We start from the raw sequence: 12427 nt of genomic DNA on the forward strand, positions 1-12427 counted from the left end.
CTTATTTTTAAATATAAACATTTTATCAAAATAAAAAAAACTGTTTTTGTTTTTCTTTCCCAGTTACATTCAAACTGTGCATTTTAAAACAAATATTAAAAAGTGTGAAGAAACGGCTATTCTTGAGCACTATCTATATTATTGTTGAAAGTCTTACTTTTACGTATTACGTATCTAAATATAGTGAGAATAAACAATAAAATCAATCTTTGATTGCGAAATAAAAAGTAACACGTGAACAAAGAACAGACGAAAATTTTACGATTTATTTTTTGTGGATCAACGAAAACTTTCAAACACACCTGAGAACCACGTTATTTTTACTGATAACAGTTTTATATTAAAAAAAAAATGTGAAATTCACCGTTCTAAACCATCTACTACTATCACGCAAATAGCAAACGTCATAGCTTTGAACTTTTTTAATGCATACCAAATAAAAAATTAAAAAAAATAAATTTCGCCACTTTCTCGTGAAATTATCAGAATGTGCGCGTTTATCAACGCGAATTTCATACTACTTCAAGATAAGAAAATATTTACATAGATTTACATTTTTGCAATATTTGGCAATGAGTAAATTATTTTCATCACATTGTTTCTGTAGACTCAGTTCTCGAAGGAATAATATTTTACATGAGATTAAAATATAAATAAGATGTTATTCAACTGAGCAAATGTAGTAAACACTGTATGTTTAAAAAGCAAGTTTTTACTGAAACTTTAAGTTCAGGTATCAGGTGGCTTAAGTCATGCAGAAAATGAATGCACACCTAGTAGCCATCACTTGTGCGACGAATAAACGAGTCCTAAAATCCAATGTAAAACTCGCTTATTTAGATACCAAAACGTTGTCAGCAGCTCGCATTTTATGACTCTTTTTAGATTAGCATCGCATAAAATTATCTATCATAATAAAATCAGATCAACCGATTTAACGACCCACTGAAGATTTTTCCTCTTTTATAGTGGCATTTTTGTCGAAACGTCTCGCAAGCACCCAATTAGCGCGCATTGATCAAATGCCTGTTATTTTACGACTCTCATGACATTTTTCACGTCGTTTCCAGAAATGAAAGGCGATTAAAAATAAAGTCAAAGCAAGCAGCTCCAAATAAAAAGCATTATCACGCTCAACCACCGAAAGGGCAAACCGCAACACAATTTATGCAGCCACATAACAATTATCTCAGACACGATAATAGCCAAGCTCGCTAGTCAAGTCGGCTGTACACTTAAATCTTTCACTTGTTTCTTGGAGGAGAGAAGCAAAGTAGGCCGTGAAGAGCAGTGCCAACATTGAGTCGATAGCAATCGTCGAGCACGGTACGTTTCGCGCTGGCTTAGCACTTTCAGCCCGAAAAGTCAAAATTTTGCCGAAAGCGACGAGTTTTTCGAAAACACTGTGCCCGGACGGCGGATGTAGCAAACGTTGAGCATTTTGTGCGATTTGTGCCCCCAATATGGTTCTACTTTCGAGGGAAGCAGACATGGAAGAAGCGGTAAGTGGAATTTTTTTGAATGTCGAGCACGACTCTCGGTTTTATCTCGCCCAAAGACCCAGAGGTCAGATTTGGGTAAAAATATCGCGCGAGGTGCGATAAGAATTTTAATTTTGTTGCTATGTAATCAGGATTATTTGGCTGAGCTTCGCGATGATGTGGCGTTTCGGTACAACAATAGGGTTTTCCCTCTTCCGTTCTGTTATGGTTCAAAAATTTTGGCAAATTTTGGGCTGCGAAAATGTGAAGGTTACCGCGTTCCGACAATGGAAGGTTTTGACATTGTTCGTTTTTCTACTCGATTAAAATGCAAATTGCCAAGCACGACCATAAATATCACCGCGGAGATAATAACTATATTTATTACTTCATGCGAGTAATTACGTTTTAATTGGAACAATACATCCAGGTGCTTACGCAACTAGACCCGTTCCAGCCACCAAAATTTCGATTTTCTGTGACTCACGCGGTTTCACGGAAACCACTAGCGTCATCACCATTGTGAAACCGAAATATCCAAGAGATCCTTGTCGAGGTGACCACTTTCTCCGTGACGAAGAGGCGGTCGACGACTGCACCATATTCGATAACGAAAATAACAATAATATGATGACCCTTGGAGACGCACGACCTCCTACAAGAGGACACCCGACTCCTCAGGGTGTGTCCGCGATTTCCTGTGCAGTTCCAGCGAATTCCAAAATTGTTACGAAATGCAGGCACACGTGCAGTGAGAGGCAGTCCGATCACGTCTTCTCGGGAAACCCGTTGCCTTGGAGCCTGATGGACGCGCCTCCAGTCCATGTCCAAAATCGCGTTTACGTAACTCTCGGATTTTCCCGGAGAAAGTCCTCGCGACGAATTTCGAAAATATTTGCGCTCCTTGAGCACAAATTGTGCTAATCAACCCGCGCATTAGTTTTTCCAGCGCCGCTTAATTGCGGAATAAATTAAAATTCACATTTCGGTACGATCGCGTAAAGCTCAGGTGACGTAATAGGCAAGCAATGAAATTTCCGAGTAACAAAGGTAGCAGATACGTCTCGCCGCGATCCCGAAAAGGATAAAAGAGTGACGTAGCACCTTCCTTGACAATGCAGTGAATCGAGGATATTTTGACCAAGGTGAACCAAAAGATAGATAGAGAGGGAGCATTCCGAATTTTTAGATGTTAGACTAAGAAGGAAGTTAGTTGGGTCCGTGGTTCGGGTTTGTGCACATCTTGGGTGCGTGTGCGTGAGGTGATTTTGTCGCGGGAGATCAACCTGAGGAACAATGAGGAGGAATAATGGTAATTTTCGGTTTTGATTGGATTTTTAAATTAGCGAAAGCAAGGTCACCGCGGCGATTATTCATGTAGAACATTTACAAATTTAACAAAAATGGTACTGCCTAAAAGAAGTGACCAGTCTAGGCACAGCCGTCACGGTCTTAACCCCCGAAGTCATCGAACCTGAGCAGTCGGTATCGTAGTACCAAAAGGATAGCCACCATGTACGTACCCGATTTCGGTTTATCGGTGTCGTACCTCCATCCATAAACGCCCGCCAAGCAGCCGCACAAACTAGTGCACCCTAACCCTTAACCCTTAAGTTATCGCACAACACAGGACTGGTACCATGTACGTACTTGTTTAATTTACTCTTTGTATCACCACGCTTCACCAAAGTACCTTTTTTATCTATTATTTACGCCCATACTTTACCGAAAATATGTCCACCTTTAACCTTAACCTCTACAACCGTGACACTTGAGCAGCTAGTATAGTACTAGCAAAATTATAGCCTTAATCCGTAAGGTCATTGATACCTCAAAAGGGAACAGAGAAGTACCGAAAGCTCTGACGTCTCGCGAGCGCCCAATTTAGTGGTACTTCCCCCAACAGGTGTCTGCGAATCTGGCGGCGTCAATAATTTGCCGAAAATATGTCTTCATTGTTATTCTAATCTAAATTTATCCCTCGCGCGTAAATATAAAGTAAAATAAACAAAAGCAGATGGCTCGAACGTCACCAAGTCAGTATCAAAAACCATTCTCGATCCGCAGTCTTCATTCAGCCATCTCAAGAGGTATGTTGTTTGTATCCTTGGCGATTTTCCTAAAGAATCAGGATGTGACATTTTTATTGGCGATATTTATAGCAGTAGCAGATTTATTATTAATTAATTAAAACCTACGAATTTTTGCGAGAGTCGATGATTCATATTCAATTAAGATGAGCAAAGACATTTAACCAAGCTTCGAATGAGGAAATGTGTAGAATCGACCTCGGCCAAATTCAGCCTTAAACACACACATAATAAGAGTCGTGTTGAAGAGATCACCGGCCTCGGTGATTGTTAATGTCATATCTATTTTTGGGTACCGTTCTCCAATTAACCAAGATTTGTTATAGAGTGTTTTGTTGCAGATGCCACAAACTGTTCCATCAGCTGGGTTCACCCCACCATGCGACTACACGAATTACGCTGACAACTTCGACTTGTCCCTCCTTCCGGGTGGTGAGCAGCTGGACCCATCCCTCAGTCAAAGTTTCGACAAAGTCCAACCCAAGATCTACACCACGTTCTACCCCAACTCACCCCAACAAGACGACTTCCGCCCGGATTTCCAGACCCTGCTGGTGCCAGACGACGAGAAGTCGCAGAATTCGTACCTGGAAGTACCGCCGATTTTGTCCCCGAACTCGTACCGGCAGTCCAGCGAGGCCAACTTTTACCCCAGCTCTCCAGAACTCTCGCTGTACACCCCGTCCCCCAGCTCGCACTACTCGCAGTCGCCGGTCGATGATTTTTTCCACTACGTCAAGAAGGAACCCTATCCCAGTTCTCCCTATTCCTATCGGGTCAAAGAGGAGAACTTTCTCTCGCCTTGCGGGTTTTCGTCACCGACGAGTCCTGCCACCAGCTACTCGAGCTTATCGTCACCCGAACAAATAAACATACAACAAGCGGAGAACAGCGACGTATTAGAATTGCTGGAAAACACTGTCTTGGATAAACAAATCAAGCAAGAGAGTACGGTCGATTTCGGGAACCTCTTGAGTAGTTTCCAGGATTCGGAAAGCTTAAGACGGTTGCTGGAAGACGACTTCAAGGAAAGTCAGCCGGAGGCTGAGGTGTCTAAGCCCAAGGACCACCAATTGTTGCGGGAGGTCTTGCGGGACACCAGTTTCCAGAAGAAGTTTAACATCAGGCCCATCGATTTTGGGTTCATCGGGGGCGAGATCAAGATGGAGGAGCCCGACGAGAGCGCACAGAGGGAGTTGATGAGGGAGAACATAGAACCGGTGTTCAATCTAGCGATCGAGCAGATGAAGAAAGACGTGGACACCACTTGTACGGCGCTCGGTATCTCTCCAGGTGAGTTAGTTGTTAGTTAATGGCTCCACCCATCATTTTTTCCCAATGGGTTAAGAACAATGGTTTATTTATCACGAAGCGGTGACCTTGCGCTACCACACCTAACATTCTATAAGAAGTACAGATGAATGTTGATAATTTGTACAAACGTAACGCATGACGATTGGGATATATCCATTTGTGTGGGTGAATGTGGAATAATTTAGCGGCGTAATTCCGTCTCTAAAACACTACCACCTGAAGGTTAAGGAGTGTCGATCGACTTTTATTAAAAACCGGTCCAGTTATTTTGACGATTTTCGCAAATTTGAACTTTGCACGCATTGGTTTACGTGTCTATTTTCGATATCGGAGCATTTGAGCTATTTTTAAGCACTTCTTTCTACAAACAAGAGAAATCTAAATACCAGTCAGTTTCCACTTGGATTTTTCTCGTTTCGTGAAAGTAAATATTGATCTGGATGCATGTATTAAACGGTTTTTTAGTCGTACTTGGCCTTAATTGCAGATCCCACGCAATGGAGTGCCGCTGATGTCTTGTCGTGGTTGCAGTGGACTTCCAGACAATTCGGCCTGGCTGAACCTCTTCCCGAACAGTGGGAGATGAACGGCTCCAGTCTGGCAGCCTTGTCCGAGGAAGATTTTACGAGGCGGTCACCGCAGGTACACAATTTTACTTTCATGTGTGTTGGCATGGGTGTGAAAAATTTAGGTCGTCTCGAGTGAGGTGAACATAACGGTTTCGACGACGCGACTCACAAACAGAAGAGCTCGCAAACAAGCTCTTGTAAACAGACTAATTGCTGTATTAATTTTAACCAGTGCGTAATTCTGACTATTACTACCTTAGTCACGATGTGGGAAAATGCATTTCGTAACGACGGTGCGTCATCCAATGACATTCGTTGCGGTTGAATTTAATTTCTAATTGAGAAATCTCGTACAAGAAGCAATTTTAACGCGTTCCTGGGGCAATGTCATCGGACGTCCTTTACTCGGTGCATCCATCGAGGACCTATCGCTGTTCGCCGCCCGAGAGAAAGTCTTTCCAAACTGACCTACTTGACCAAATAAAAAAACATGGAATGTGTTTTAATGGATGCTTGTACAATAATTACACTGTTATTAATTCGGTCGTTCTACCTGGCATCATTGTAGTCTCAAAGCATACCCGTTTGCCGAGTCATTTGTATTCTTGTTGCTAGCGTTGACCTTTCGATCTTAGAATTTCAACACCTTCGCTGAATATTTATTTTTATGCGGATTTTCAGGGCGGAATGATCCTGCATGCCCAGCTGGAAATATGGAAAGCAGCCTATTCGGAAGAGGACCTTAGCATGAAGTGGCAACCGGAGACCACGTCCAGTAACGCGTCCAGTGGGGACATGTCGGATGGTAAGTTCGATCATCGGAAATTTACCTTTACTTTTGACACATCGTAACTATAAGCGTGCGCTCGAGGTCAAAACCGAGGACACTAGTAAAATATTAAAACGAAAATAGAAGATGTAAGAAAATATGGAATTTCCATAAAAATGTAAATGTAAACTTTACGTGATTTATTTTTAGCGAGGCATGGATATTAACATTTAATTTTGCTCGGTACATCATGCGCTTATTTTAAGCCAAGTTTACATCAAGAAGGCGACCTTGTTTTAGCAGCTGATGCCCGCGGTTCACACCAGATTTTCACCATGCGGTACTTCGCCTAAACAAAAGTCACTCAAGTCGACCATACACAGGGACTTTAGTTTCTTAATTCGTTGTATTTCAACAACGCCACCTAGTTTGCTGATTTTGGAACATTTTAGTGGAGCAGTCACTAAACCGAAGACGCTCTTGAAGAGTCGCCATAAAAATAAATCATCAGATAATGAGCATCGTGCATAAATTACTCAGCCGTCTCAAAAAATAAATTTAATCATAATTAAACCAAATTAGATTTTTTGCGTTGCCATATTTCATCCATCTCCGGTTAACAACCAGTTTAATCGATCCGGCAAGACTTTGGCAAGTTTGGCATACCTCCTCGGAGCTTTAAATATTAAAAACATTACTTATTTATGAAAATTGTCCGATTCCAGTTTAGCACCACTCTAAATTAGACAATGGGTTGGCCAAAAAACTGGCCAAACGAGAATCTCGAATTAATGAGTTAACATTTAACCTATAGAGTCAGCGCGCTATCTTCCATCAATACGTATCCAATTTCCTCAACTTCTGCAACTATCGCGAGTCAATCTGACCCTTCCGAAGAATGTGAAAGGTTAAAAGCGCACGTTTCTCGCCACATTTATGGCGTTAATACCATTTACTAAACTCGTAATAAAATCATATCTCTTAAACTGGTCGCCCTTGAAATTTACCTACGTTCCTTTTACCACAGTCTTTGTGTTGCAGATGACGATGAGGAAGCTTCTTCATCTCAGGCCGATCCGACCAGACCCACGACCTCGAGAGCGGGGGGTTCCCATATCCATTTGTGGCAGTTCCTGAAGGAACTGTTGGCGTCACCACAAACTCACGGTTCCTGCATTCGGTGGCTGGACCGGTCCAAGGGGATCTTCAAAATCGAGGACTCTGTCAAAGTCGCGCGGTTATGGGGGAAGCGGAAGAACCGTCCGGCGATGAACTACGACAAGTTGAGTAGGTCGATAAGGCAGTACTATAAAAAGGGGATCATGAAGAAGACGGAACGCTCGCAGAGGCTGGTCTACCAGTTTTGCCATCCTTACAACTTGTAAGACAGTCGTTGTACATAATTTATTTATTTTATTGTTAGGGGTTAACGCGGGGATGGTGTAGGTCTTCGTTTGCATTTTGAAGTTATCAGAATGCAAGTGAATCGGTCTTTCGTAGGGTATTACTACGAAAGTTTTTTTCATGTAAATAAGTTCAAGATGCGGAAGGTAATTTCCAAACTTTTTGACATAATTTAAGTAAAATATTTGCCGAAGAGTAGGAGCTTTGTGGGGGAGTTAGAGTGGTACCTCGCGGTTGTTTGATGCTCGGGTTTAGGCTTTTGAAGCTCGACGACCGTAAGGGGTGGCGCTTGTCTCCAGGAGCTTCGAAAATCGGTGATTTTGGTCCCATATATCTATGATATATTAAGTAAGTAAGTTCTATGAACAAATATATTTTTAATTTGAATACTCATGAGCAATCCAAATAAGTACTCAGAATATAGCAGGTGCTATATTGCTGTGGTTAGTGTTTAGAGTTTTATAACTGTTAATTTTAATTTATTGTTAATTGTTTTATGCGCTTTGATAACATGTTGTATGTTTATTTTTATAGTTTTTAAAGATCTATTGTATAAATCATTTTAATAAATCTTATTATTTTTGAACTTTTCTTTGCTCTTTTACCTAATACGTGTCTGACGAGGTGTCTGATCATTATTCTTTGGCCGCGTTTGTACAATGCTAGGCAACCCAAAATACATCGACAGCTTGCGACGTAGACAAAAGATAAAGAATTCACACAATAAAAGAGAAGTGTCAGTGACTACTAATTTATTATTAATATTTAATTACAGTGTATTTACAGTTTAATGTTAAAATAATAGTTAAAAGCCTAACATAAAATAACAATAATTTACAGACTTATTTACAAAAGCAAAATAAAATAAATTTTTGGAGTATTTTCTATCAGCTCTGGTTGCCTATGATTATGACTAAAACAATAGACTTAAATAAAACAAAATAATAAAAAACAATAATAGGAAAAAATTTATCACGTCGAATCAGTTGACTAATAACATTCCCATGAATCTAAAACTGTCCATCGTGCTATGCAACAAATAAAGTGAGCAAGTATATGCAAATTAACACAATAAATAAGTAACAGTTAAATTATAGCACTTGTTCTTCATCCTGGTCTAGAAGAAGTGTTTGAAGAAACTTGCATCAGAGAGCCTACTACGCGAGATCCGGAACCCAATAAGGACTGGAATCCTGTAGCAGCACCCTACAAAAGCAATTAATCATGAATACAGTTCGTTTTTACACCTTGTAGCTGCTATACAATGAAGCATTAGAAGTATGGAAATCACTGCTCCAAGGATTTGTAAAAGAAGAAAGAATTGGAAAAAAGTTGAACAGATGAAAAGAACACAGCTTTGCAAAAATGTATCCTTGGAGTAGTCTACAGTCTTTATACATAGAATTCTGTGTGACTTTAATTGTTGTTCTAATTTTATAACATTAAACCAAAAATAGAGTGTCTGTGTAGTTCTAACCGCTCAAGCCACACAAAAATCGTCAATGAAGTCAGTTCTAGTGTTGAAGTAAGAAAAACAAAATAAAGTGTGACGTGTGTAAAAGTTTTTTTCTGAAATGTGAAAAGTGTTCTTGCTCTTCTTACTACAAAAGATGGTTTAGTTCATGAACATGCTTCCGAACAACTCGCAATAGTTAATTGATGTCAATCGATGGATGAGATTATGACTTGTGTTATTTGAACGTGCTCATGCTTTCAATAATTTACCATTTTATAATTTAAAAATCCTAACTAGTCGCGCTAAAACGCGTTAAATTGGTCAAAGCGGAACTAGAACCGAGAGAATTTCTCAAATCAGTAGAACCGTTTGCAAAAAGTCTTGTAAACTGTCGAGCTGCATCCTGTAAAAACAATTAGTAAGAAAAGAGTTCTAATCTACAGAGTTTTAACGAAATTAGTGATTTTTACCTGTAATGCGGTGCCCAAAAATGAAGAAATAGCTCTTGTGACGTTCACTGCAGCATTGATAAGTTGTCCTCTAACCAGAGTGTCGTCATCTTCGATTCCGGGGACTGGTCTCAGTCTGACTGGTTGTAAAGTGACCTTAGGTCTGGTGGTGGTCGTAGCTACATCTTCCTCGGTTATGCTGTTGCTAACGCTTGCAGGAACTACCGTAGTAGATTTAATAACGCGACTTTTACCCTTTCTTTTCGGAGTTGTCATAGGTGTAGTCTCTCTAGTCGTGGTTCCAGTAGTTCCAGAAGACGTAACTTTAACTCCTCCTTCCGTATTAATCAAGGTCTGCAGACTCTGAATCGACGAAAAATCTAACTCTTTCGCACTCTGTGGATCTTTTTGTATGTTCTCCAGTTGCTTAATCAACTTCTGAATGTCATTCTGCGACAAAGAACTAACAATATTCTGACGTGGAGCTGCAGTTACCACTGGAGTTATATGAGTTGGCTGGTGTGTCAACAACTCCTCTGGTTTCTCTTCGGGTGTGGGCTTCGGCTTAGGTTTTGGTTTCGGTTTAGGCTTAGGTCTTTTCGTCGTAGGAACAGGAGGAGATAAAACGTTGAGCAACCAATTCAAACTCTGCATTAGCGGACCTGGTCTCCTTGTCGTAGTTCTAGGTTTCTTCGTAGTTGTAGTTGTCAGACTGTAAACGTCTTCCAGGACTTTTGGTGTTGTGGGACCAATTCCTTGATCTTTTAGTAAGGCAGCGATGATGGCGTCATTGCTGTTACCATACTCGGTTGTGATTGTCGAAGGAGTTGCAATGCTCAGTTGTCTCACCAGTTGCTCGACAGTGTGTTCACCTGATGCAGAGATTTTCTTGCCTTGGCGTTTCTCTTGGACGTAAGCAGATGAAGATCTTTGTCTTTCTTTGTCTTGTTCTACGGCTAGAGCAACGATCTAGTAAAAGTTTGTTCGGTTAGTAAAAGTACGTCGTGTTTCGTATAGATAAAAACTTACTCTGTTTGCTAAATCATTTTTCTCCGTTGTTGATTTCGTATTGGCGAAATTCTAAAACAACGAAGGTTAATAAAGTATGATTTGAAAAACTGTGAAATGGTTACCAAGTTGGTTAAAAATGCCAGTTGTTTTAAAATTGCGGCTTGTTCCATCTCTAGCTGTGCTAACGTTTCTAGATCCTTCTTCTGCTGTTCTGTTAATTGTTTAAGTTTTTTCGTTGGGTTGGTCGTTATCTCTGGAGGAGCGGTACTTCTCCTGGCGTTTCTCCCCGCGCTCGTACTCGGTACGGTTGTGGTGTACACAGTAGTAGTCGTAGGTTGAGTCGTGGTAATAGGTGTGGTGGTACCGCGTCTTCTACTTCTAACCGTAGTGCTAATTGGTAACGTAGAAAGAATCGTGGTTGTTGGTATCTCAGTTGTCGTTCGAATCGTCCTTCTGGTACTACTAGCCGTGGCTAAATCACCGCCGGTACTTATTTCAACTCGTGGAGTCGTAGTAGGTCGTGCTCTGTTCGATATCGGAGTTATAATTTCAACAGGTCCCTCAGTTGTTATTCTTCCCGGACGAAGAGTAGAAAATAAGGTTGTCAAAAACTGTGGGAAGAAAGTGGTCGATGGAAAACTAGTAGTCGTTCGGAATGTAGTGGTGGCAGGTTGCGATAAAGGTAGTACTGTGCTTCCTCTTGTAGAAACAAGAGTGGCAGTGGTTGGAGGAAGTGTCGTTGTTGGAACATTTGTGGTTGTTGTTGGAGGCACAGTTGTAGTAGTTGTTGGTGGATTTGTAGTAGTCGTTCTGACTGTTGTTGTAGTGGTGGTGGGTACCGCAGTTGTGGTAGTTGTAGTTGACTGCTGGGTCGTTGTTGGTACCGCAAATGTAGTAGATGGAACTGGATCGTCTAAAATTCTGTTCGAAAGTGTTGGAGTCGGTAAGGTTGTGGTGACAACTCTGCTCTGTAACAGTATCACGGTTGATTGAAGTGGCGTAATTAACAAAAAGAAATACGTGTTAAGTCGAACGATATTAGTATGTCAAACGTTATTTTTGTAACAGTAATCATGATTTATGTTTGTTGTCTAGTACAATTAGAACAGTGAGTTTGTCAATCGTTAGAGCTTTTGCCCTTACTTGTTGGAAATAGTACGTCGGACTTGTCACGGGTTTCCACCGGAAAATAACATTGGTCTTATGTTTAAGTTCGTCCGCATTTATAACTCTATTTGTCTATCAAAACATAGAAACCATAAAGAAGTGTGCACACTTATAACTACTACTTACCATTGGGTCAACGTCTAACGTTTGCGTTTTACTAAGATCGGAGATATTTATGATGCTGTTAAAAGCTTGCACTGTTCTTCCGTTCAGAATTTCAGTCAAAGTAGGCAGAGTGGCAGTGGGAGCAGTGCTAGTTGTCGTAGTACCAGAAGTCGTAGAAGTAGTTGGAGCTGCGCTACTACTGCTACTAATAGTGCTGGTAGAAGTGCTACTTTCAGTTGTTGTGCTGCTACTACTACTAATTGATAATGGGTTCGCTTGAACCGGAGGAGCGGTACTACTAGGTGTAGTTCCGGTGGTACTTGTTGCATTATTTACACTACTTAAAGACAACGGATTTGCCTCAAATGGTGGTACAGTATTTTGTTCGACCTACAAAAAGAAAGCTATGTTTTTTCAGGACATGACAGAACTTGTCAAACCCTGCTTGATGGTCTTGTGTTAATGGCGTGATGTGTACTGTTACGATAAAACTAACAAAAATAAAGAACTTGAAATTGTGACAGTGACGGTTCTTTATTTTTCTAAGTCACCTGAACTTACACTATACGTATTAGTTGTGCATAATCTACTTTACAAGCGTGAGAAATTAAG

At 40.7% G+C, this 12427-nt stretch overlaps 2 protein-coding genes across 6 annotated transcripts in view; one reads left to right on the plus strand and one right to left on the minus strand.

Moving 5' to 3' along the window:
* Window positions 1–1222: 1222 nt before the first annotated feature.
* On the plus strand, window positions 1223–8213 carry LOC135125764 (DNA-binding protein D-ETS-4). Of its 4 annotated transcripts, none has more exons than XM_064051438.1 (5): window positions 1223–1502; window positions 3913–4864; window positions 5373–5527; window positions 6136–6259; window positions 7265–8213. In XM_064051438.1, the coding sequence occupies exons 1-5, from the start codon at window positions 1464–1466 to the stop codon at window positions 7606–7608; spliced, it is 1614 nt and encodes a 537-aa protein (XP_063907508.1). In that variant the 5' UTR covers window positions 1223–1463; the 3' UTR covers window positions 7609–8213. The 4 variants fall into 4 exon arrangements, with proteins under 4 accessions (XP_063907508.1, XP_063907517.1, XP_063907533.1 ...); XM_064051447.1 differs by lacking the exon at window positions 1223–1502 and adding an exon at window positions 1559–2793; XM_064051463.1 differs by lacking the exon at window positions 1223–1502 and adding an exon at window positions 2806–3123.
* Window positions 8214–8389: 176 nt separating this feature from the next.
* LOC135125787 (mucin-2-like) overlaps window positions 8390–12427 on the minus strand; it is a 32961-nt gene continuing 28923 nt past the window's right edge. The window contains exons 8-13 of one of the 2 annotated variants that reach the window (XM_064051473.1): window positions 11837–12205; window positions 10666–11511; window positions 10562–10612; window positions 9554–10501; window positions 9353–9486; window positions 8745–8833 (exon numbers count right to left, since the gene is read on the minus strand). In XM_064051473.1, coding sequence (XP_063907543.1) covers window positions 9373–9486; window positions 9554–10501; window positions 10562–10612; window positions 10666–11511; window positions 11837–12205 — 2328 coding nt within the window. In that variant the 3' untranslated portion in view covers window positions 8745–8833; window positions 9353–9372. Of the gene's footprint in view, window positions 8834–9352; window positions 9487–9553; window positions 10502–10561; window positions 10613–10665; window positions 11512–11836; window positions 12206–12427 lie in introns of both variants that reach the window. The other variant, XM_064051481.1, reaches the window with a different exon arrangement.

Source organism: Zophobas morio, unplaced genomic scaffold (assembly GCF_036711695.1).
Source record: "Zophobas morio isolate AGI-343-1 ecotype UQ-CSIRO unplaced genomic scaffold, CSIRO_AGI_Zmor_V1 ptg000002l, whole genome shotgun sequence".
Classification (NCBI taxonomy): domain Eukaryota; kingdom Metazoa; phylum Arthropoda; class Insecta; order Coleoptera; family Tenebrionidae; genus Zophobas; species Zophobas morio.